Here is a 27,128-nt window from a genome sequence, read left to right as displayed (position 1 = left end):
TACTTTAAATTTTCGGGCAGCTCTTTTATCTCCAATTTAGGTGGTGAAATCAATGAAGGAATTTGCTTACCAGTCACCGTAAGGTCAGGGAGGATCGGCTTGAATCGTGTCAATTTGGGTGAGTCTAATGCATAAACTGAGTCAATTAAAGAATCAGAAACGATAAATTCATGCTCATCAATATCAAAAATGCTCTTAACTAGAACGCTTTTCAACTCGTCCTCATCCCCTAATTGATAGACATCTTGAACAAAATTGTCAATTACATCAAGAGTAAACACGAAATTAATATCAGTGGGATACCTCATAACATCAAATATATTAAATTTAATTATCTCACCATCAAATTCCATAGTTAAATTCCCTTTATGTACATCAATTTTCGTTCTCACAGTCTTAAGAAAAGGTCTACCTAAGAGTAAGGGCACATCAATTGAATTTTCATTAGGTCACATGTCTAAAACATAAAAATCAGCCGGAAAGACTAACTCATTTATTTGCACTAGAACATCTTCTAAAACACCATCAGGGTAGGCATTACTCCTATCTGCTAGTTGAATTATCAGTCCTGTGTCTTTCAATGCACCTAATTGAACCCTATCGTAGATACTCCTAGGCATGACATTTATAGAAGCTCCCAAATCAAGCATGGCTCTATCAAGTTTAAGGTCTCCTATCTTACAAGGTATCGAAAACATTCCCGGATCTTTGCATTTAGTTGGGAGTTTCTTTTGAAATACCGCAGAGACATTTTCGCCTAAGCTAATTTTTTCATTTCCAATTAATTTCCTTTTAGATGTGCATAATTCTTTCAAATACTTAGCATATCTAGGCACTTGTTTTATTGCATCAATCAATGGAATATTAACTTGTACCTTACGGAAAGTCTCTAGAATTTCGGCATTGACGTCGTCTGACTTTTCCTTCCTCAAACGCTGTGGAAATGGTGCCTTCGGCACATAAGACCGAAGTTGATTATTAGCGTTCTGACTTGTTTGTGCTCAAAGCTCGGGAACCCTCATTTCCTATTCAAAATTTGTTGCATCGTGCGAAGTAGTGGGCTGTTGTAAACGTGATTTCCATGCTTCCTTTGGTGCTGCTTGCGACGGTTGTAAATCAGCCTTTGGCAAGGCTAAATTTTCCTCTTCAATATTACTAAATCGGACCTTTTTTCCCTCAATGTCGTCTTCCTCGTCGCTATTTTGGACCTTTTTTAATATCGATCTCAACTCCTTCCCACTTCGCAAGGTTATAGCACTGACATTATCCCTCGGATTTGCCACGGGCTGTGATGGTAACAGATTATTTACCTGTGCTTGCAAGTTCTCAAGATTTACGTTGGTCGACGAGGTTCTGGTTTGCAACTGCGTCACTGTCGATTCCAAAGACTGAAGCCTTCCATCGATTTCCTTCTTCTGGTTAGCCATCATCTTCATCATTTGTTCAAGCATGGTATGGGTCTTGGCTTCGGCACTCAGGTTTTGATGGGTTGGTTGTGACATATTATATGGTCGGGAATTTTGCTGCTCAAATCCTGGAGGCGTAGCTCAGTTTTGATATCTAAGATTAGGGTGATCTCTCCATCCCTCATTATAAGTAGCTGAGTATGGATCATACCTCCTCTGATTTGGAAAGACGACGTTAGCTTCCCCTTCCTGTAATGTCGGACACATATCTATGGTATGTCCTTCTAAACAACAAATGCCACATAGTGAAGCTTTCGCAGTACCTCCAGTCATCAACTTACTTACCATAGCCGTTAAATTAGCTAATTGAGCCTCCATCATACTCGACTGGCCCTCATCCATTCATTTACCCAAGTCGGACCTCCTAAGATCGAATTGCTGTGTATTTTGTGCCATATTAGCGATCAAATTTCGGGCTTGCTCAGGAGTTTTATCAACCAATGCACCTCCACTCACGGCATCAATCATACCTCGATCTTGTGGCATCAGACCTTCATAAAAATATTGCACTAAAAGCTGCTCGCTAATCGATGCTGTGGACAACTCGCACATAGCCGTTTAAATCTTTCCCAGTACTCATATAGTGACTCACCTACCAGCTACTTAATTCCACAAATTTCTTTCCTAATCGACCCTATCCTTGATGCCGGAAAATACTTCACAAGGAAAGCCTTATGTAACCCTGTCCAAGTTGTGAATGAACCTGGTGGCATGTAATATAACCAATCCTTCGCCAAACCTTGTAATGAGAAAGGAAAGGCTCGAAGCTTGATTTGTTCCTCTTCAATGCCATCTGGCTGCATAATTGAACAAGTAATTAAAAATTCATTAATATGCCGGTAAGGGTCCTCACCTGGTAACCCATTGAATTTTGGCAACAAATTCAGGAATCTCGAATTAAGCTTTAATGGCCTATCAAGGGCGAGATACGTGATAGATGGTGGTTCCGCGGCCAAGTTAGGTGCGGCTAATTGCTTCAAGGTCTGGTTACCCATGTTGGAATCCTCTGAAACGTTAGGCTCAACGTGGGGGTTGGAATGTTCGGCTTGTCGATCAGTAATGTTAACAGGGTCTTTCGATGTTCGTCATCCACTCCTTAATAACATATACTAAAGGGACTAATCTACCTGCATAAACAAAAATAAGAAAACAAAGTAAGTTCTGAAAATCAAATAGATTTGACTACGTCGCTTCCCCAGCAACGGTGCCAAAATTTGGTAGCTATCGTTATGACCACTACATTAAATCCGTTATTCAACCAACATTAACTGGTAATATATGGTAGATAGGGAATTATCCCACGGAGAAGTTCGCGTCAAATCTATTTGAAGGGAATTGTAATTAAGGTAATATAAAATGCAGACAAGAAAGGAAAAATGGGGGGTTTGCTAATAATGATCTAAATTAACGAATAAATTGTAGCTTAAATTGTGAATGCTGAAAAAATTGTCAAATTAAAGAGAAATGATGCTTAGTTATTGATGCCTTAACCCACCAAGCACAAGTCCTTCGCGATCTTAAATTATTTTAGTAGTCCAATCTAGCAACAAAGCTGAAAATGCACTTACGAAGTGAATTCCTATCCCAAGTAAATTTAAATTCAATTAGAGAACATTCATAATTGAAATCCTACCTTTAATTATTCTTTGTTGACTAATTAAAAGTGCATTCAGTATTTTAAAGACTTCACCTTGTGTTAATTAAGGAAAATCCTCCAGCGGCTTCCAAAATTAAATCCATAGTTGCTTCAATTAGCGGCATGCCAATTAATCATCACCAGTTCTAAGTGTAATTAAGATATTCGATTACTCAGTTGCACTTAGATGATTATGAGAAAAGTCCTAAATTAAGTAGGTGATCAATCTAATTGATTTAGAAAATTTCCTTGAACGATAAAACAAGCAACTCAAGAATGCCAAATATAAATTTAAACAAAATAAATCTTCAAATTCCTTGTGCTAGGTTTCATAAGTGTCTAACTAAGCTTGAATATTCTAGCCACTCATAGCAGTTGAAACAAAATCAATTATAATCAGCATAAATTACAAACTGAATCTAGGAGAAGAAAATTCCTCCAATCGTCGAGCTTCCCTTCTTCCGATTAGCTAAAATTCTGGGCTGCTGCTTCAATTGCTTGATCGAATTTTACTGGATCAATTTGATATTTTCCTTCGCTCGAGTGCCACGCCTCTCTGATGCTATTTTTTCCTCTATTTTTCGACGACTTCTTTTCAGCTGCTGGTCATCTCTATTTATGGGATAATAACTTCCAACAATTCAAAATTAAATTTGATCTTATCCCCCTTTTCCTAGCTAAACCCGTCGAATAGCCTCAGCTTAGTAGAGTTTAACTGTAATTCAACTCTTCAAGGCTGATTTGGCTTCCTTGATTCAATTGGAGTCAGCCACCGCTAGCAAGAAGGAAATTAATAATAATTCCCTTGTTGATTTTGTCGCATGTTTGGCCTACTGTACTTCTAATTGGACCGAATTTTGTCCCAATGTTAATTTAATTCATTTAACCATCATATGATCGTGATTCAGCAGCTTATTCATGCATATTAAATTCCAATTGAGCCCATACGGACATTCAAATGTCCCTCACCTGCACATGACATAAGATTGACGTTAAATTGCCGAATTAGAATGAAAATTAATTATCATGGCATGGAATGTACTTGATGTAATTTAGATTGATTTAAGATTTAATTAATCAAAGATTAATCAACAATTTAGATAATTTAGTCAAGTAAATTAAGCTAAAAATTGAACTTAACAGAGAATTTATTAACTTAAAAGATAAATTGAATAATGATAAATTGTTTTTTGTGTACAATGTAAGGGCCTTTATATAGTCTAGCTAAATAAATCTAAATAAAACTCTTAGGTGTATTAGAACTCTAATTAATCAAAACAAGAGGTAGTTTTAAACTATATTTTCTTGTTGACATAAAAATCTTGAATAACTTAAAATACTTAATAATTATAAAAAATGGAATAAAATAATAAAAAATAATAATAGTTGATAAATATAATATTGGGCTCATATATAATAAAAATTAAGTCTAAAACCTGAACCCAAAAGATTTAAACTCGAATTAAAAGATTTAAACTCAAATTAAAATCCCAAAACTCGTAATTCCCATCATAATCCCATCCTGAATTTTTGCAAGCGTAGCCTTAACTAAAATGACCATAACTTGAGTTCTCAAACTCAAATTGAGTGATTCAAAGCGCGTTTCGAAACTAAGAGATAGATGTTCGAACACTATGGAGACATCTTAATCCATAAATGTCTGGATGCCATACAAATATTTATCACAAGTTGACTAATCTTTTCAGCTTGAAAATTGATAGCTTGGTTGAGCCTTGAGTTAGTGTAAGCTCATCACATCCATGAGTCTGAAATTGAGCCTTGAGGCTCGCATCAATTAGTGTTAAATTTGAGAAAGTTGAAATATAGTACTATATCACGAGCCTTTTTGGATAGGCGGTGCGTTTACCTGCAATTAGTATAAATCAGCGGTGGTTGTGAGATTAGATACTGTAATAATATTATAGTATAAGATAAAAATAAAACTAAACACACTACACTAAAATAAACGCCCATTCAAAGGGGCTCACATCTAAATGAGGAAATGTAGAACGGAGAAAAGTTTACAAGAAGAAGCTAAAGAATGAACCATGTGTCATCGTATATATGGTAGTAAATCAAATATTGATTTTTGTGTTATGAATTTATTATTGATACATTGATAATGTGTAATCTTATGTAGTATATAGGCAAAGAATCGGATGGCAATATTCCATTTAAATTTTTTTAAAGTAAATTCACTTAATTTATTTCATATAATGTGTCACCATTTGCTTCATCATATCTAAACTTTTTAAAAATAAATCTATTTCTTTAAATGATATGTTATCATTTGATTATTTAACATTATATTCAAATGAAGGCGAGAAGGAAGGAAAGAAGATATTTGGCAGTAATCTAATGAGGAATGATGGAGCAAATTTGGGCTTAAATTTATATGGAAAGTCTAAACAGATTCTGCATGATGAAGGCTGTAAAACAGATTTGATGGAGGTAGGTATCGCTGATGAAGTGGAGCCCATTATTGTAGGAGACGGGAAAAAGAGACCTAGGCCCAATAATGATCTTCTTGGGTCTCCTATCGAAGAGTTGCGATGGACAAAGGGGATTGAGGAAGGACAAATCATTCAAACGGCTGAACCTGTTGGGCAGGTCAGCCGAGCATTATGAAAATTTTTAGCTGGAACGTCCGTGGGCTGGGGAACCCACGGTCTGTTCGAAGAGTTCAGCATGTGCTGAAAAAATATTATACCCAAATTGTCTTCTTTATGGAGACGAAAGTGGAGAGGAATAGGATGGAAAGGATAAGAAGAAAGTATGGTTTTGAGAATGGGTTTGATGTTTCAGCCCAGGGCTCAAGAGGGGGCCTTTTTTTAAGCTGGTGTCACATGGTGGATGTTTCTGTTTTGAGTTGGTCAGAAAATTACATTAATGTTGTTGTTACAATAATGCTGGTGGTACAAAATGGTGGCTAATGGGGTTCTATGGTATTCCTGATATTAGAAGGAGGTTTGAATCTTGGAACATTTTAAGACAGTTGGGTGTGAAAAACGACTTGCCTTGGGTTGTTATAGGGGATTTCAACGAAATTATGTTTAGTTCAGAAAAATAGGGAGGACGGTTAAGGGATGATAGGCAAATAGAGGCTTTTCGGACTGTTTTGGAAGATTGTGGTCTAGTGGATCTGGGATATATGGTCGCTGGTATACGTGGGAAATAGGAAATTTTGGGGTTAATAATATAAGGGAACGCCTTGATAGGGGAGTGGCAAACCGAGCTTGGTCGGAGATTTTCCCATCCTATAGTCTTTCTCATATAGATAATATAATTTCAGACAATTGCCCTTTGCTATTCAATACAGAGTTATCATCTGGCTTAAGCACTTCATCCAGGTTGGGAGGTCATTTTCGGTTTAAAATGGCGTGGTTATTAGAAGACTCATGTTTTGAACAAGTATAAACTTTGTGGGATTCTAATCAAAATGTGACTGTACCTGAAAGGCTTAATATGGTGGGGGAGGGACTGAATAGGTGGATAAGTAGGTTGAAGAAAGAGATAGTGGAGGTCATAGAGATATTAACAAGGCGTCTGCATAATTTAACTGCGGAAGAACCTTCAGATGATATCATTGAGGCGACAATACAAACCAAATTAGAGCTGAATTTAGAAATGGATAAGGAGGAATTATATTGGGAACATCGGGGTAGAGCGAATTGGTTACGATATGGAGATCGAAATACTAGATTTTTCCATAATTGTGCTTCAAGTAGACGTCGTAAAAATAGGATTGTTGGACTAAAGGATGCAGATGGGTCAATGAAAGACAAGGAAGATGATTTGATGCGGATTACTACCGATTACTTTAAAGGGTTATTTTCCAGTGAGGGATGCAGGGGGCACGAAGAATTTTTGAAAGGGTGCAGAAAACAATAACAGAAGAGATGAACAGTAGGCTATTGGAAAATTTTCGAGCTGAAGAAATTAGCAAGGCTGTTATGGAAATGGGAGGAACTAAAGCACCAGGTTTTGATGGCTTTCAAGCGGTGTTCTTTCAAAAATTTTGGGGAATTGTTGGCGAGGATGTCACAAAATTTTGTATTGGAGTGCTTAACAGGGAGGACAGTTTAAACGAGGTAAATTCCACAATTATTGTTTTAATCCCCAAAGTCTCAACGCCAGATTGTATGATGTCCTTCCGGCCTATAAGTCTATGTACGGTGCTTTACAAAATTATCGTGAAAGTTATTACAAACAGGTTTAAAAGAGTTTTGGAAGTATAGAGTTTTGGAAGTATGTATTGACGATGCCCAAGGAGCATTTGTTCCTGGTCGGCTTGTGACTGATGACATTCTTACAACTTATGAAATCCTTCACTCTTTCAAAAACAGACGAAAAGGGAAGAATGGTTCTTTTGCTTTAAAATTAGACATGAGTAAAGCATATGACAGAGTCGAGTGGGATTTTATAGTGGGGATGATGAGAAATATGGGGTTTGCTGAAAAGTGGGTGGAATTGATTTAGCATTGTATATCTTTGGTCCAGTATGCGGTTACGATTAACGGGAGATTAAGTGAGTATTTCCAACCAGGACGTGGTCTTAGACAACGGGATCTGTTTAGTCCCTATTTGTTTCTTATCTGTACAGAAGGTTTTTCAAGTATTCTTAAGAAAGTCATGCAGACTGGTTTGATTAAGGGAGCCCGTGTGTGTAGGGGAGGTCCGAGGGTAACTCACTTATTTTTTGCGGATGATAGCATAATATAGCATAATCTTTGGTGATGCGAATGAAGATGGATGTCGACGGGTGATGGGCTTCATTGAGGCTTACGAGAAAGCGTCAGGTCAGAAGATTAACATGGAAAAGTCTCAATTTTCTTTAGTTCTAATTGCTCTATTGAAAGTCGATATCTTTTAACTAATAGGATGGGTGTTAGAATAGTTTCGAGTATGGAAAAGTACTTGGGATTTCCTACTATGGTGGGGAGAAAGAAGAAAGAGGCTTTTCAAAATATCATTGACAGGTTGAGGAAAAGGGTGAACAGGTGGGGAAGTCGGATGCTTTCTCAAGGGTGTAAAGAAGTTTTCATCAAAATAGTGTTACAGGCTATCCCGATTTATGCCATGTCCTGTTTTCTTCTTCCCAAGTCATTATGTGTCGATATGGAAAAAGTTCTGAATAGATTCTGGTGGAGCAAGGGAGGTAACCGCCGAGGTTTATATTGGAGCTGTTGGTCTGAATTATGTAAAGCTAAAGAGAGGGGTGGTTTAAATTTTCATGACATGGGGAAATTTAATATTGCTTTGTTAGCTAAACAAGGATGGCGGTTAGTGGTTAATCCGGATTCATTGTTAGCTAGAATTTATAAGGCTAAATACTACCCTCGATCAAGCTTTTAGGAAGCAAGACTTGGGACTCACCCGTTGTATACTTGGAAAAGTATATATGCGGCACGAGGGTTGCTGGAACGTCAGTTGGGATGGAGGGTTGGAACAGGTGAGAACATCTCGATTTGGCAAGATCGGTGGGTACCACAATTGGTGGGGAACAAGATTAATACATGACCCGTTCATGTTTCAGTCCAAACAGTGAGTCAACTAATTGATCAGGAAAATCGGATATGGAAAGAAGAGCTAATTTTCAGTCGTTTTTCTAATAAGGAGGTGGAGGCGATCAAGTGTATTCCCCTATCTAAAACTAGATGTGAAGACTGTCAGGAGTGGCGTGGGGAGAAAACGGGTCAGTACAGTGTACGTAGTGGTTATAAAGAGCTAATGTATCAAAGAGACACTACGGAAATATCAGAGGATATCCAAATGGTGTTCAAAAAATTGTGGTCTTTATCTATACCTGCTAAGATCAAAATAACGATGTGGCGAGCTCCAACAGGATTTTTGCCAACAGGCCAAGTACTTTTTAATCGAAGGATTAGAAACTCTGCAATTTGCTCTCGATGCAATATCGGTTCAGAATCTTTATTACATGTGGTCGCAGAATGTAACAGTGTTGTAACACCCCTTACCCGTATTCCTTAACGGAACTGAGTATGAGGTATTACTAATTTTTTTTTAATAAAATTTCGGCAGCATTTCTACTTATTTTTACATAAAACCCCCTGCAAATTTTCAAACACAATTTCAAACATATTCAATATTCCAACCAAATACAGTTGAATGTTCCAACACAATTTATCCATTAAAAAACACCAACATTTTAAACCGAACCATACTATATATATACTTATTTAAACCGCAATACATAAAGTCATCTATACATGCCATGTTTCCAAAGTATTAGTTGCAAAATACCCAAAAAGTTGATGTCACTATAATCAAGGAAAAATAAAAACGAGTAAGCATATAGCTTAGTAAGTAAACATATGACAAATAAATAAATTCCTCACATGATTACATAGTAACATGATTTTAATCACACTTAAATTTCATTAATTGTTCAATTTCTAGCAAGCTGTTTTCTGAGTCACGGTCCCTAATTTATTTTTATCTGGAGCTACAGGGATCAAAATTGGATTCTGTAAATTTTTGCCAAAACTAGACTCATATATCTTTCCACCATAAACTTTTCAGAATTTTTGGTTCGCCAATTAGTACAGTTTATTCTTTAAACTTTCCCCTGTTTAACTGCCTGACAGTTCTAACCTCCCTTTACTAAAATTTACTTAACTCCCTGTATAAAATTTGAAAAATGTTTTAGTTTATTTCTAGTAAAAATAGACTCATTAATAAGTTCCAGGCATATAAATTTCAAGCCATAATTATTTTTTTATGATTTTTGGTGATTTTCCAAATTTCGAACAGGGGATTTCGAAATCAATTCAACCCTGTCTCAATAAAATTCAAATATCCCCAAATATACAACTCTTTTTCTTGCTCTATTTCTTTCATATGAAAATAAACTCATCCAGCTTCAATTTAATATATTATTCAACCTATAATTCATTTTCCACCATTTATGGTGATTTTTCAAATTTTCCCAACTGTTATTATTAAAAAAAGTTTTGTATTTAAATTGTTCTTTTGTATTTTTGATATTTCCTCCCATCTTACATATGGATTGATTAAGTATCAAAACCCAATATTCCTCCCATAAACTTGTCCATCATATATAAATATTCACCTTTCCAATTTCCTCGTTGAACACTCAGAATGTTATCCGTTATCGGTGGATTCAGCACTTAGCAACCACCAATGAGTCGGGGAATCAGCACTTAGTAACCCCTTTCACATTTAAGAAACGGTGGGATCAGCACTTAGGAACCACCAATGATTCGGGGAATCAGCACTTAGCAACCCCTTTCACACTCAGATACGGTGGAACCAGCACTTAGCAACCACCAATGATTCGGGGAATCAGCACTTAGCAACCCCTTGGGGGAATCAGCACTTAGCAACCCCCTTTTACTTTTAAAGATACGGTGGAGTCAGCACTTAGCAACCACCAGTGATTCGGGGAATCAGCACTTAGCAACCCCTTGAGGGAATCAGCACTTAGCAACCCCCTTTATATTCAATAAACTCCGGCCTATTCCGAGTGTTCAACCGGAAACCGTGTTTTTCAACACTTTACCACATTTCCCAATTTAACCACATTTTTAGGATCTTTGCCAAATAACTATTCTATGTTCAATTAAATCTCAAAAAATATTAAATAATATCAAAATAATGCGTTAATTCACATGTTTACTTACCTCAATGCAAAATATCGCAATTTTGCAATTTACTCCACTATCGTCTCTTTTCCCCGTTTGAGGTAGTCTTCTCGTCTTTCTTGATTATGGAGCTTGGAAGCTTGAAAACCCTAACTATGGCTTCCCCCCTTGCTGATTTCGTCCAAATGAAGAAGATGATGATTTTTGCCATCTTTTTCCCTTTTAATTCATTTAATTACTAGATTACCAAATTGCCCCTAACTTAAAAATTTCCTATTTCACTTATCTCATGTCCATTTTTGTCTACCAACTTAACCAATGGTCTATTTACCATATAAAGACCTCCAATTTAAAATTTCATAACAATTGGACACTTCTAACATGTAGAACTCAACTTTTGTAGTTTTTATAATTTAGTCCTTTTGACCAAATTGAGTGCTCAAACGTCGAAATTTTCGAACGAAATTTTTACGAAATTTTTCAGTAAAATTGTAGACCATAAAAATATAATAATAATCATATTTTCCCTCGTCGAATTTGTAGTCCCGAAACCACTATTCCGACTAGGCCCAGAATCGGGCTGTTACAATTCTCCCCCCTTAAGGATTTTCGTCCCCGAAAATCTTACCGGAAAAGAGGTTTGGGTACTGTTTCCTCATAACTTCCTCCGGTTCCCACGTAGCCTCTTCCATTCCATGTTTTTGCCACAACACGTTCACTAAAGCTATACTTTTATTTCTCAACTGTTTAATCTCTCGAGCCAAAATCTTTATCGGTTCCTCCTCATAAGTCATATCCGATCGAATTTCAATCTCTGTTGGAGAAACTATATGTGAAGGATCTGAAAGATAGCGTCGCAACATCGATACATGAAATACATTATGTATTCTTTCCAGCTCTACTGGTAAGGCTAACCGATAAGCTACGGGTCCAATCCTTTCAATAACTTCATACGGTCCAATAAAACGTGGACTCAATTTGCCTTTACGACCAAATCTCAAAATCTTCTTCCATGGAGATACTTTCAAAAACACTCTATCACCTACTTGAAACTCAATCTCTTTTCACTTTAAATCCGCATATGACTTTTGCCGATCTGAAGCAGCCTTTAAGCAGTCATAGATTATTTTCACTTTTTCTTCAGTTTCTTTCACCAAGTCAACTCCATGAATTCGGTTCTCACCAAGCTCAGTCCAATATAAAGGAGTTCTACACTTACGCCCATATAACGCTTCATACGGTGCCATTCGTATACTTGACTGATAGCTATTGTTGTAAGCAAATTCAACCAATGGTAGATATTTCTCCCAACTGCCTTCAAATTCTAAAATACAACACCGGAGCATGTCTTCCAGAACTTGAATCACTCTTTCTGATTGCCCGTCAGTCTGCAGATGAAACGCGGTACTAAACTTGAATTTCGTACCCAAGGCTTCTTGCAACTTTATCCAAAACCTCGAAGTGAACCTCGGATCTCTATCCGATATAATAGATTTAGGCACCCCATGTAATCTCACTATTTCAGTAATATATAACTCCGCCAACTTGTCAAGTGAATAATCAATGCGTACAGGAATGAAATGGGTTGACTTCGTTAATTTGTCAACAATTACCCAAATAGCATCCTTCTTCTTTGGAGTCAGAGGCAATCCCGTCACAAAATCCATCGTGATGCTGCCCCATTTCCACTCTGGAATCATTACTGGTTGGAGTAAACCCGATGGTACTTGATGTTCAGCTTTCACTTGTTGGCAAATTAAACACTTTGATACAAATTCTGAGATATCCTTTTTCATGCCCGGCCACCAATACAATTTCTTCAAATCATTATACATTTTCACACTACCTGGGTGAACTGACAAATCACCACTGTGTGCCTCACATAAAATTGGCAGAATCAACTCATCATTTCTCGGTACACATACCCTATCCCGGAACATGAGACAATCATCTGATCTAATTCAAAAATCTGAGTCAACACTTGATTCACACTGAGCTCTCCTGGCTTGCAACTCACTGTCGTTCTTTTGAGCTTCCCGGATTTGCTGAAGGAATAACGGTCTAGCCCTCAATTCAGCCAAAATTGAACCATCATCAGATAAAGTTAATCTCGTACTCATAGCTCTCATAGAAAATAAAGACTTTCTGCTCAAGGCATCAGCAACTACATTAGCTTTTCCAGGATGATAATCAATCACTAACTCATAGTCTTTTATTAGTTCGAGCCATCTTCGTTGCCGTAAATTCAAGTCTTTTTGATTCATTAAATACTTCAAACTTTTATGATCAGTGAAGATTTGACATTTCTCACCATACAAATAATGATGCCAAATTTTTAAAGCAAAAACAATGGCAGCCAATTCTAAATCATGCGTCGGATAATTCTTCTCATGCGGTTTCAGTTGTCTCGAAGCATAAGCTATTACTTTGCCCTCTTGCATTAATACACACCCAAGACCATTCAACGATGCATCACTGTAAATTATGAACTCCTTCCCTGACTCAGGTTGTACCAACATTGGTGCCTTAGTCAATAAAGCCTTCAATTTCTCGAAACATTGTTGACATTTATCGGTCCATTCAAACTTGACATTCTTCTGTAGTAACTTAGCCATAGGAGAAGCAATCATCGAGAATCCCTTGACAAACCGTCTGTAATACCCGGCTAAGCCCAGAAAGCTTCTAACCTCGGTCACATTCTTTGGTGGCTCCCAATAAAAAATTGCTGAAATTTTGCTTGGATCAACCCGAATACCATCACTTGAAACTATATGTCCCAAGAATCCGACCTCATAAAGCCAAAACTCACTTTTGCTAAATTTAGCATACAATTTCTTCTCTCTTAGAATCTGTAACACAGTTCTCAAATGTTTGACGTGCTCGGATTCATCCCGAGAATAAATTAAAATATCATCTATAAACACCACCACAAACTTATCCAGATACAGCCGAAAAATTCGGTTCATTAAATCCATAAAAATAGCTGGAGCATTAGTCAACCCAAAAGGCATTACCAGAAATTCATAATGTCCATACCTCGTTCTGAAAGCAGTCTTTGGCACATCTGACTCCCTAACTCTCAACTGATAGTAACCAGACCTCAGATCAATCTTTGAAAACACTGTTGCTCCTTTTAGTTGGTCAAACAAATCATCAATTCTAGGCAAAGGATACTTGTTCTTTATAGTCACTTTGTTGATCTGACGATAATCAAAACAAAGTCTCATAGAGCCGTCTTTCTTTTTCACAAATAGCACAAGAGCACCCCAAGGAGAAAAACTCGGTCTCACAAATCCTTTATCTGTCAATTCTTGTAATTGAGCTTTTAATTCTTTCAATTCAGTTGGAGCCATCCGATACGGAGCAATAGAAATCGGTGCAGTACCATGTAACAAATCAATAGCAAACTCAACTTCTCTAATCGGAGGTAACCCAGGCAGCTCCTCTGGAAATACGTCTAGAAATTCACAGACTACCGGCACTTATTCAAGCTTCGACCCGGTTATACCAGTATTCAACACATATGCAATATAGGCTTCACATCCTTTTCTCAAGTATTTCTGAGCAGACATGTGCGAAATCACCATAGCCAATTTATTCGGCTCCTCTACTTCAACCCAGAGAATTTCACCGTTTTCACACTTTAATTCAAGGATTTTCTGTCTACAATTTACCTTGGCATCATGAAATGTCAACCAATCCATCCCCAAAATAACATCAAACTCATCAAATGGTAACAACATCAAATTAGCCGGGAAACAGTGACCTTGAATCATCAGAGGACAATTCTTGTAAACCTTATCGACTAAGACATATTTGCCTAAAGGATTTGATACTTTAACTAATAATTCAGTATTTTCAACAGGCAATTTCTTACTAGATACCAAATTCACACATACATATGAATGAGTAGACCCAAGGTCAATCAAAGCAACATCATCAATATCATGAAGAGAAAATGTACCAGTAATCACGTCAGGAGATGATGCATCCTCACGAGCACGTATGGCATAAGTTCTGGCAGGCGCTCTAGTTTCTGATCTCCCAGCTGTATCTTTCACCACACTTTTACCGCTGACTTTGCTCCCAACATTCCTCGGTGGTCCACCTCTACTAACAGCATCACCCGATCCCGCTCTCTGCAATCTTTCTTCCTTTATTCTCTCGGGGCAATCTTTTATATAATGTTCTTGAGAACCACACCTGAAACTGGCTCGTCTAAATCCCCAACACTCACCAGCATGTCGCCTGCCACACTGTTGACACTCGGGTCTAGTATTCCCCACATTGCCCACACTTGCCACTGAGATAACTTGAGTTTTAGTTCCAGAATATGATTTCCCTCGATCTCTATGTGAATACCTAACTGAACCAGTTGATCGTGGATCCATCCCTTTAAGCTTCTTTGGTTGGGATTGGAATGTCTTGCTCATTGACCTTTTTCTTACGTCTCGAGCTTCAATCTTCGCTCTTCTCTTTTCTTTACTCAGTTCTTCAGCCTTACAGGCTTGATCAACCAGTACTACAAATTCTTTCAACTCTAAAACCCCAACATACAGTCTGATATCTTCATTTAACCCCTCTTTGAATCTTTTACACATAATGGCCTCCGTGGGCACACATTCCTGGGCATATTTGCTGAGCCTGACAAACTCCTTTTCATATTCTTCCACAAACATCCGGCCCTGCTTCAACTCAAAAAACTCCTTGCGTTTCTGATCAATAAACCGTTGGCTTATATATTTCTTTCTGAATTCCTCCTGGAAGAAGTCCCAGGTAACTCTTTCTTTCGGAACCACCGATATTAATGTTTTCCACCAACGGTATGCTGAATCCTTCAGTAAAGACACAGCACATTTCAAACATTCCTTAGGAGTACAAGATAGTTCATCAAATACCCGAATAGTGTTTTCAAGCCAAAACTTTGCTTTTTTCGGATCATCATCAACATTAGCCCTGAAATCTTCAGCCCCATGCTTTCGAATTTTGTCAATCGGTGGTTTACTCGATCTTACCAATTCAACACTTTGTGAAGCTACGGGGACCGGTTGAGGAATAGGAGGGGGTGGAGGAGGTTGAACATTCGAATTTGCACGGACAAATTCTGTATACCAATTACTCATCATTCGAAGAAAGGCTTCTCAAGCCTCATCCTGAATATGTGTCTCATGTCTACTTTCTTCATGCGCGGTCCCTTGTGCGGGAGCCGGCGTGTTACTTTCAACATCATCTGCCACACTTCGGTCAGGATCCACTTACTATATAAAACAAAATTTTAAATTGTCAGAAATCATCACACTATCACAATATATTTATGGCATGTATAGATTGACTTTCACACATATTTTATTGGTCCGAGAACCGACTAAACCATAGTTCTGATACCACTAAAATGTAACACCCCTTACCCGTATTCCTTAACGAAACTGAGTATGAGGTATTACTAAATTTTATTTTGTTTTTTCATAAAACTTCGGCAGCATTTCTGCTTATTTTTACATAAAACCCCCTGCAAATTTTCAAACACAATTTCAAACATATTCAATATTCCAACCAAATACAGTTGTATGTTCAAACACAATTTATTCATTAACAAACACCAACATTTTAAACCGAACCATACTATATATATATACATATTTAAACCGCAATACATAAAGTCATCTATACATGCCATGTTTCCAAAGTATTTGTTGCAAAATACCCAAAAAGTTGATGATAGTGTGGATAATTATCTGACGTCGTCCAAGTTCCGAACTGATTGATGTCACTATAATAAAGGGAAAATAAAAACGAGTAAGCATATAGCTTAGTAAGTAAACATATGACAAATAAATAAATTCCTCACATGATTACATAGTAACATAATTCTAATCACACTTAAATTTCATTAATTGTTCAATTTCCAGCAGGCTATTTTTCTGAGTCACGGTCACTAATTTATTTTTATCTGGAGCTACAGGGATCCAAATTTGATTCTGTAAATTTTCCCCGAAACTAGACTCATATACCTTTCCATAATAAAATTTTAAGAATTTTTGGTTTATCCAATTAGTACATTTTATTCTTTAAACTTTCCCCTATTTCACTTCCTGACGGTTCTGACCTCTCTTTACTCAAATTTACTTAACTCCCGGTATAAAATTCAAAAAATGTTCTTGTTTTTTATATTAAAAATAGACTCATTAAGGAATCTGGGAATATAAATTTCAAGCCATAATTATTTTTTACGATTTTTGGTGATTTTCCAAATTTGGAACAGGGGATTTCGAAATCAATTCAACCCTGTCTCAATAAAATTCAAATATCCTAAAATATACAACTCTTTTGCTTGCTCTATTTCTTTCATATGAAAATAAACTCATCGAGCTTCAATTTCATATATTATTAAACCTATAATTAATTTTCCACCATTTATGGTGATTTTTCAAATTTTCCCAACTGTTATTATTCAAAACAGTTTTGTATTTAAATTGTTCTTTTGTATTTTTGATATTTTCTCCCATCTTACATATGGATTGATTAAGTATCAAAGCCCAATATTCCTCCCATAAACTTGTCCACCATATATAAATATTCACCTTTCCAATTTCCTCGTTGAACACTCAAAATGTTATCCGTTATCGGTGGATTCAGCACTTAGCAACCACCCATGAGTCGGGGAATCAACACTTAGCAACCCCTTTCACATTTAAGATACGGTGGGATCAGCGCTTAGCAACCACCAATGATTCGGGGAATCAGCACTTAGCAACCCCTTTCACACTTAGATACGGTGGAATCAGCACTTAGCAACCACCAATGATCTGGGGAATCAGCACGTAGCAACCCCTTAGGGGGATTTAGCACTTAGCAACCCCCTTTTACATTTAAAGATACGGTGGAGTCAGCACTTAGCAACCACCAGTGATTCGGGGAATCAACACTTAGCAACCCCTTGGGGGAATCAGCACTTAGCAACCCCCTTTATATTCAATATACTCTGGCCTATTCCGAGTGTTCAACCGGAAACCGTGTTTTTCAACACTTTACCACCTTTCCCAATTTAACCACATTTTTAGGATCTTTGTCAAATAATTATTCTATGTTCAATTAAATCTCAAAAAATATTAAATAATATCAAAATAATGGGTTAATTCACATGTTTACTTACCTCGGTGCAAAACATCGCAATTTTGCTATTTACTCCACTATCTTCTCTTTTCCCCGTTTGAGGTAGTCTTCTCGTCTTTCTTGATTATGGAGCTTGGAAGCTTGAAAACCCTAACTATGGCTTTCCCCCTTGCTGATTTCGTCCAAATGAAGAAGATGATGATTTTTGCCATCTTTTTCCCTTTTAATTCATTTAATTACTAGATTATCAAATTGCCCCTAACTTAAAAATTTCCTATTTAACTTATCTCATGTCCATTTTTGTCTACCAACTTAACCAATGGTCTATTTACCATATAAGGACCTCCAATTTAAAATTTCATAACAATTGGACACTACTAACATGTAGAACTCAAGTTTTGCACTTTTTACAATTTAGTCCTTTTGACTAAATTGAGTGCCCAAACGTCGAAATTTTCGAACGAAATTTTTACGAAATTTTTCGGTAAAATTGTAGACCATAAAAATATAATAATAATCATATTTTCCCTCGTCAGATTTGTGGTCCCGAAACCACTGTTCCGACTAGGCCCAGAATCGGGCTGTTACAAGTGTAAAAGATATATGGGATGGTATTGGTATTTCCTGGGATAGTAATTAGAATTTGGTGACTTTTTGGCACTGGTTTATTCACCTAGTTCAACACAAGGAAGAGAGGATATGGGAAAAGGTGGTCATAGCGATTTGGGCAATATGGTGGGCTCGTAACAAACAAGTGATGGAAGGTATCTCAATTACAAGGAAGAGTTCAATAGCAAAAATCCTAAGCATGGTTGAAGAATTGAGAGTGTTAAATGAGAAATTACCTATAATAAAGGCGGTGGGTTCAGACTGTTGGAGACCACCTCAAGATCCGTGGGTTAAACTGAACTTTGATGCAGCCTACAAAATCCAAACAAACAAATCATGCTCCGGTTTTATTATTAGAAATGGAAGAGGAAAGGTAATGGGAAGTGGAGTTACTCATCATGACAATATCTCAGACGCGTTTATGGCAGAAGCTGTTGCATGCTTTCAAGGGCTCCTTTTTGCTAAAGAGACGGAGTTTACCATAGTGGAGGTTGAAGGAGACTCTAGTACGGTAATTGAGAAAATTAACCAGGAAGGTTTTGGTCGAGCAGATTTGGATTCTGTCATTTTAGATATCAAATCGATGGGGTAGTTTTTTCATCAACTTAGTTTTAAACATGTAAGAAGGGAAGCTAATCGGGTGGCACATTTTATTGCAAGGGAGGGGAATAGCAGATCGGAAAATACCTTTTGGATAGAGGACTTCCCGTCGGCGGTGAGGGATATGGTGATTGTAGAAAAGACGAGAGATGTTCCCCAAACGGATGACTGATTTGGATGGGTTCATTTGGACTGGCCTGATTTTTCATTGGAGGCTATGTTTCAGTTCACCGGAGAAGATTCAAGGGTGCACTGAAGTTTTTTCTACTGGGTTTCCTGTTTTTCTTTGTTGATTTCAGATGGATTTGTTTTTGATTAAAGCAGCACTTTGTTTCTTGGATTTGGTTTTATGGAAATCACGGTTTTACCTTTAAAAAAAAGCATTATATTCAAATATTGCGCTTATCTTTATAGTTTTTTTTAAAAAAAGATTAATTTGAATAATTATGGGGAATACATGTTAAAATAAATAGAAAAATATGACTTTTCAATATATAAAAATAATAAAATATTAAGTATATAAATAATATAAGGTTAATAGATCAAGCAAACCTTCTACTTCGATAAAATTTGAAATTTAGTCATTATACTTAAATATTTTTAACTTAAAATTTTTAGTCCAGTAATTAACTTTGTTAATATTTTTAAAAAAATTTGTCAATTTGACATATTAATTGTCAGTTCAAAACTTCGGTAAGGAAAATCTCGAACACACGATCGAAACTCGAACAGAAAAAGAAGAAATAGGACAGGCTCCAAGGCGTGTATCAAGCCACTATCTTTAAGGTTATATTCTCCCCCACTTACCTTCGGTGTGCAAATGAGTTCCAAGCAAATTAACCTCGAAGATACAATGAAGCCAATGACTATTTGCGTTTTGCACTAACGAGAATAGTCCACTATCTACCGAAAGCAACGTATAACAAAAACTCAATTTCTACAAATGATTTACGTAGTAATACTTTATAGAATAATCTAATAATATTAGAAAATGAAGGAAGGAAAGAAAGAATATTAGAATTTGTTGATATGATTTCCAAATGAAATCCCACTCTTATTTATAGGAATTTTCATGTCTCTTCATAGAGACATCTTTCAATAGGTGTCTTTATGAATAAATAAATAATAATAATTATTCATTTAATTTTGTAACTATTCAAATAATATTTTTGAATAGTTATAATTCTTTTAAAAATCAAATGATATAACTTTTGACCAATGACCAAAAGTTCTATCTTTTGATTAATTACACCATTCATTTATAGTTATTGAGATACTATAAATATTTGAAAATATTTCAACATTAATTAGGGTTTCCTCATTTATAAAAATAAACTTGTTAAGTTGACAAATTAAACAAAAACTACTAAAACAATAGTGACTGAACTATAATTTTCAAATTGAAAAGTAAAGAGATTGAATTTTTAACTTTTAAAGTATAAGGATTAAATATCAAATTATGTAGAAGTACAAAGAATACTTGCATATTTTAACAATAATATAATTCCAAACCGAAATAACATAACGATTAAATGTAACACGAAATAACCAACAAATGTTAATATAATGGTAAGGCATATTAAACTCTTAAAAAAAATAGAAATTTGAACTTCAAAAACGATATCGTTAAAAGAGATAATCATGTATCTGAATTTCAACGATAAAATATAACACTATTAATGGCAAAGTGAATGGTGGCAGATGCAAACATTGAAGGAGTACTGCAATAAAAAAAGGGGGGGATCAGTTTAGTTGGGTAGGTCTGTGTTACTATTAATGCCTTCAAGTCTCTCTTCCTCCTTTTTTTTTTCGTCTCATTGCATTATCTGCAAATTTATTAAACAAAACACACACAAAAACAAAATGGGGTTTCCATCAATTAAAAATATGAATGTTTTGGTTCACTATATGAAACCAATGCGGGCAATCATGACTTTGATGGTGAAAGAGTAAGGCAGCCTTGGCCTTTGCCTTTGTGTTCATTGTTTCAGGGTTCATTAACCCCTTCACCCACCTCCCTTCTCTCACCATTAAAAGCTATACACAGACAAAAAAAGTGTCTTTTTCTTCCTTTCTTTTCCATTGTTTTTCTTTTTTCTTGTAACGTTTTTGGCTTTGCTTGGCATACTGACTGAGATAATGGGTAAGTGTAACATTGTAGCCAACAAAAATGGTGTTTTATATCTTCTTCTTCATCTTTTTCTTCTTTGTTGCCTTGTCGTGGGGGAATTTTATCATGTTTCAGGCCTAAACTACACAAAGTACATCAAGCAAGCGAGTAGGTTGAGGCTTGAAAGAATTCAAAAACACTTGGAAAAGATTAATAAGCCTCCTCTCATCACCATTCAAGTATGTTAAAACCATTGCTCTACTTGTATATATTTTCTTCTCTTATATATTTCTCATGGAGTTTTTTTTTTCAGAGCCCAGATGGAGATATCATAGATTGTGTCCACAAAAGAAAACAGCCAGCTTTAGATCATCCTCTTTTAAAAAATCACAAGATTCAGGTATCAACATTATACCAAAAGTGTAATTTTTTCTTTTTTCTGGTCACGTTATGATGGGAGTAAATTTTTTTAAAATATTTATGTGGCAATATACTATACCAGAGAGTTCCCCCAGGGATGCCAAAAAGGTTGAAACAAGAAGAGGTAAGAAATTCAATGGGCAATGAGGCAACTATAAAGGGAACTCCAAGGCAATGGCAATGGCAAATGTGGCATAGCAATGGGACAAGATGTCCCAAAGGAACGGTGCCAATACGAAGAAGCTCGGTGCATGATGTTTTGAGGGCCAAGTCTTTGTTCCATTTTGGCAAGAAACAACGTGGATTTATCAACCCTGCACGCCGCCGTGCCGATGCACCAGATATCGTTAGCGGCAACGGTCACGAAGTACATAATTTATTTTCTTAACATTGATTTAAGTTAATGTTTCGGTATTATAAACAATCAATATGAAACAGTTCAAAAAAAAAGTGAAGTTTCTAAAGTAATTAATGACATTGGTATTGTGAATGATGCATGTGCGTACATTTATTTAGCATGCGATTGCATATACGGGAACAACCCAAGAGTTCTATGGGGCGAGGGCAACTATAAACGTGTGGGACCCATCAATCGAAGAAGTCAACGAGTTCAGTCTATCACAGATTTGGATTCTTTCGGGATCATTCAACGGCTCTGATCTTAACAGTATCGAAGCTGGATGGCAGGTACTTGTTCCATTTCCTGTCCTCGCGTGCACCTAATCCTATACTATTTCTTATTTTTTAAAAGTTTCTTTTACTCAAACATAAATTTTCAAATAAGTCGCTTTCCAAATGTTTTAATTGATTTATTAAGAGTTGATTTAAATGTAAATTATATAAATAAAATGAAAATACTTGTATTAGGGTTTTAGAAGTTTTTGATGATATTTGTACTAGACAGGTCAGTCCGGAGCTTTATGGTGACAATAGGCCAAGATTGTTCACTTATTGGACGGTGAGTTTTCTATATAATTATACCTTAATATTATATTTCTGTTTAATCTATCATTTTATGTTTTTAATTATTTTATGGCTAAAATGGGGAGGTACATAAAAATTTTAATTATATATATATGTTATATCATTAAATAATGTCAATGAAAATAATTATATTATATTAAAGATATGGAATTTTTCATGTGCATGCATATAGTGGTTAGACCTATCTTAATGCAGTATGCATGTTCATAATGTGATTTATATGGTTGTTATTTTGTTATTAAATGAAATTTTAAAGGATAATTTTATACAAATGGGAAATAATTGCTTTAATTAAGAGATTATTGAGATTTTATAAAATTATAAGCTTTAACTTGGGTTGACCTGACGATATAGAATTTGAGTATTAAAATATTATATTTATTATTAATATTACAAACAAGATATAAATTTCTCAATTTTATATATTATAGTTATATTTTGAGAATGTAACTTTAGAACTTGCATTATTGGTCTAAAGTGGTCTGAAATGAAAATGATTGTTTGCTAAAAGATGAGTTAGTTTTGGAAAATGGTTAGTTAACCATTCTTTCATTGCCAAAGTTCAATAAAAAACCAAATAGAAAACAGCCATACAATTATTAAATGAAACAAACTAACAATGGCCACATTATTATTGAGGAATCTTCAATTTAACTTTTTTGTTTTGCAACACATTCTTCCAAACACTTTTAACTTTAAATGGCTCTATATGTTGAAAAAAATAAATTATTCTATATTTTAATTTGATGGATTTGATTTAATATAAGTTGACTCTTGAACATTATCAAGAAATATTTTTCAGATTTTAATTCAATCCATAAATATTTTTTTATTTTTACAAGGTGAATAAAAATACATGCGTGTTAGAAGTGGAAAAACAAAATTACTGTATGAATACCATAGTGGGAGAAAATGTTGATCGCATGATTTATGCTTTTCAACAACCTTTTAATATGTCTAGAAGTTAAAAGACAACTTCATTTACTTTGTGGAATTTGACATTTATTTGTTCAGGGATTGGAGATTTCATGTAATTTATTACTTTCACATTAATTAATAAAATATATTTTATAAATTAATTATCTTCAACATTTACATTGTAATTAAGAAGATTGGAGTATTTCATTTTTATTGAATGTCATGCAAGCAAATTATTTTTTTCAATTATTATTAATTATTTATATATATTTTTGGATAATTACAGACCGACTCCTATGAAGCAACTGGATGTTACAACCTTCTATGCGCAGGCTTCGTTCAAACAAATAGTAGAATTGCAATTGGGGCTTCTATTTCTCCTGTTTCTCAATATACTGCAAATCAATATGACATTACCATCCTCATTTGGAAGGTATATGAATATATATATGGGTTTAACCGGGCCGAGTCGAATTTGAATATTGTCAAGTTCGAGCTCGACTGAATATTTATTTTTAAATTCTAGATATAATTGAGCAACCTAAACTTAACTCAATAATTAAGTTTAGGTTTAATAATATATATTAAGGATAATAACATGATTTAATAATATAAAAAATGAAAAGCTTGGTAAGACTCGCAAGCCATTCAAGTCAAGCATTACCAAACTCAAATTCAACTTGAAAATTACCAATTTGAGTTCAAATTGTTTTTAGCCGAAGTCGAATAGCTTGCGAGCATCAATATCTCATTTATACTTCTAAAATAAATGTATGTATAGTTAATATTATTCTCATTATATATATAACTTGGTTTAATATGTTTCCGATTTGTGTTTCTAATTTTAGGATCCTAAACTAGGGAATTGGTGGATGGGATTAGGTGACAATACTTTGATAGGTTACTGGCCAGCGGAGCTATTTACTCACCTAGCAGACCGGGCAACCATGGTGGAATGGGGTGGTGAAGTGGTGAACTCGAGGGCCAATGGCCAACACACCTCAACTCAGATGGGTTCCGGTCATTTTCCCGAAGACGGGTTCGGAAAATCGAGCTATTTTCGGAACTTAGAGGTTGTTGATGCGGATAATAGCTTGAGTTCTGTTCGTGGCATATCAACCCTAGCTGAAAATACAAATTGTTACAACATCAGGAGCTCATATAACAAGGAATGGGGCACATTTTTTTATTATGGGGGGCCTGGGAATAACCCACGCTGCCCTTAGATCAATATTATTGTTTGAATTAAATATTGATTCTTTTAATGTAATTATTCGCATTTATGCTATTTCCACGCTCTTTTTTTTTTTGTAGCATTTCAAACAGGCAAGGAAATAGCAACCTTTTCGGAATAGGGTAGTGCTATTTTATTCTCGTACGTACGTAGAACTAAACTCCAAATATTATCGATTGGTTAAGCAAAAAGTTCATGTTTTCAGTAAAATAATTACTTCCAAAATGTTATGCAAGTTGTCAAGAAATCTAGCCACTCGAAAATTAATATTTCAATATCTTATTTATAATTAAAATAAATCATATTAAAGGGCAAACAAAATCGATTTTATTAATATTTAGAAAAATAAATTTAATGTTAAATGAATAATAAAACATAGTAAATAATTTTAAGAATAAGGTCTGGTTATTGTTAACAAAAACAAGATTTAAGTCTTTAGATTTCAATTTTTGACAAAAAAGGATAAGAGTTAGGCCATTATTAAAAAAAATAAAAAAAAGAACAAAAGAACCCGAGCTAAAGCAAAAGGTGGGAAAAATGAGGAAGGAAATGTTGCAAAAATTGAGGAGCATAGATATGAGGAAGTCAAAGTAGAAGGATGAGAAAGTAAAGGCAGTTGAGCAAAGAAGCATCGTATTCAATGTCATTCAATGTAGATTTTGGAAAATGAGCCTTTCCACCCACATCATGATTCTTTACCAAAATTTATCTTATATTTTTGTTTAAAAATCAGACATGCTTATTTTTGCGGGTTCCGATGAAAATGGTTGCCCTGTAGACTTAGTGTTATCTTAATAGAATTGAATTAAAAATTAATTAAATAATAATAAAAATTAATTAACTTGAAAATAGTTGAAATTGAATTAAAAAATTAATTCAACTGAATTTTATTATTTTTAATATTTTTTATTTTATTTTTAATAATTTATTTATTTTAAATTAGATAAATCAATCAAATTGAATATTGATGATCTGATTAATTTAACTATCCATCATATTTCAAAAATATTCATAAGTATTTGATTTTGTTGGAATGCAAATCTAATGCTTGAATTTCCTTTCCATCTAATATAAAAGGGTTATTATCATTGTTGATGATAAATGAAAATTTTATAAGTAGGATTAAAATATTTTATTTAATTATTTTAAAATTTTTGAAGAAAATTAATATTTTAATATAAAATAAAATTAATAATTCAACTTTACAAATAAAGTTTAACTATTGTCACATGTCTATTTTCTTCCAAAAAAAAGTTTGTTATTATACTCTAAAAATTATGCCATCTTTTAAACTTTATTTTTAGAATGTATCAAAATTTTTTAAATCTATAACGTATATAAAAGTATGAATTTAAAAAAATTGAATTCAAATTTTTAGAATGTATTAAAAATATAGAGTTAAAAAGTTGACATAAAAGAGAACTTGAAATAATTACAATAATTCTATTATTAAAAATATAGAGTTATTACTTGAATAAAACTTTATGCATGAAAAAAGATTTATCTATTAATCTAAATAGAGCTTTAATTTGAATAATACTCTTAAGTATAAAATAAAGAAAAGGTTTATCTATTAATTATCACTTAATTAATATTAGAATTATATACTAGTTAAATTTTAAATTTTAAATTTAACGTTATAAAAAGTATTCAATGGTTGGAAATATTCAATCAATTAACAGCTAAGTAAAATTACTTAGAAAAGAATGGAGAGATTGTTAGATAAAAAATAAAGGATGGAGCAGTAAAACAATGGTGGAGAAATGATAGATTATTTTAATTAATGATAAGGTAATATACATAGTTGTTGTTATACACTTTTGGTGTTTGTTAAAATTCTTGAATTTGAACATTAAACTTATGTTTCTTTTTATTGATTTTTCTAGGCCCTAGGTCTTTTCCAAAATGACCTGAAAAATTTATTATTTACGAAAATGATCCAATTTTAAAATATATAACGAAAATGACTTGAAATGAATAGTGGCAAGCAATGCCAACACCCCAATGGTCAGCACCAAAGTCCATCATGTAATCATTACTTTGTAATTGAGTTGGGGATAAAAATAATAATTTTTTGGTGCCAACACTGCCATGGTCAGCACCCATATGTAATTTTTTGAGTTTTTTAAAAAAATACAGGTATTTCCCGGTTCAAAATATATATTTTTAATCGGTGTCGACGTGTAGGTGGCCAGCACATGAAAAAAGTTTCAAAATATTTTTTTCAGTGTTTTTTGGTGTCAGCGTTCATGTTGCCGACATCAGTTCATATTTTTTTTAAAAAAAATTGTCAGTATTGGTGTCGGCATTCTCGTTGCTAGCACCAGCGTGATTTTTGAAAAAAAAATTGTCAGCGGGCTTTGGTTGCCGAAATCAGTGATTATTTTTTAAAAAAAGTCAAAGACACTTAAGA

General features: G+C 34.6%; 2 protein-coding genes across 2 annotated transcripts; one reads left to right on the top strand and one right to left on the bottom strand.

Moving 5' to 3' along the window:
* Window positions 1-449: 449 nt before the first annotated feature.
* LOC105801229 (uncharacterized) lies at window positions 450-2,018 on the bottom strand. Its single transcript, XM_012632555.1, has 3 exons — window positions 1,817-2,018; window positions 1,044-1,534; window positions 450-950 (listed from the first exon to the last, which is right to left on the bottom strand). The coding sequence occupies exons 1-3, from the start codon at window positions 2,016-2,018 to the stop codon at window positions 450-452; spliced, it is 1,194 nt and encodes a 397-aa protein (XP_012488009.1).
* Window positions 2,019-20,796: 18,778 nt separating this feature from the next.
* On the top strand, window positions 20,797-24,769 carry LOC105804588 (uncharacterized). The gene is made up of 7 exons (XM_012637260.2): window positions 20,797-21,398; window positions 21,473-21,559; window positions 21,662-21,946; window positions 22,096-22,266; window positions 22,484-22,537; window positions 23,768-23,914; window positions 24,330-24,769. The coding sequence occupies exons 1-7, from the start codon at window positions 21,189-21,191 to the stop codon at window positions 24,705-24,707; spliced, it is 1,332 nt and encodes a 443-aa protein (XP_012492714.1). The 5' UTR covers window positions 20,797-21,188; the 3' UTR covers window positions 24,708-24,769.
* The last annotated feature ends 2,359 nt before the right edge of the window (window positions 24,770-27,128 follow it).

The sequence above is a fragment of the Gossypium raimondii genome, chromosome 11 (assembly GCF_025698545.1).
Source record: "Gossypium raimondii isolate GPD5lz chromosome 11, ASM2569854v1, whole genome shotgun sequence".
NCBI lineage: Eukaryota > Viridiplantae > Streptophyta > Magnoliopsida > Malvales > Malvaceae > Gossypium > Gossypium raimondii.
The sequence above is the reverse complement of the archived record's forward strand: the minus strand, read 5'-3'. Positions and strand labels throughout refer to the sequence as shown.

Bases quoted from the DNA above. Each gene is read 5' to 3' on its own strand.
- LOC105801229 (XM_012632555.1), bottom strand. From the start codon at position 2,018: ATGTGCGAGTTGTCCACAGCATCGATTAGCGAGCAGCTTTTAGTGCAA. The intron at 1,535-1,816 runs GTAAATGAATGG...CTACGCCTCCAG, and splicing joins TCTTAGGAGGTCCGACTTGG to GATTTGAGCAGCAAAATTCC. The intron at 951-1,043 runs GCAACAAATTTT...TATGTGCCGAAG, and splicing joins AGCCCACTACTTCGCACGAT to GCACCATTTCCACAGCGTTT.
- LOC105804588 (XM_012637260.2), top strand. From the start codon at position 21,189: ATGGGTAAGTGTAACATTGTAGCCAACAAAAATGGTGTTTTATATCTT. The intron at 21,399-21,472 runs GTATGTTAAAAC...TTTTTTTTTCAG, and splicing joins CTCCTCTCATCACCATTCAA to AGCCCAGATGGAGATATCAT. The intron at 21,560-21,661 runs GTATCAACATTA...ATACTATACCAG, and splicing joins TAAAAAATCACAAGATTCAG to AGAGTTCCCCCAGGGATGCC.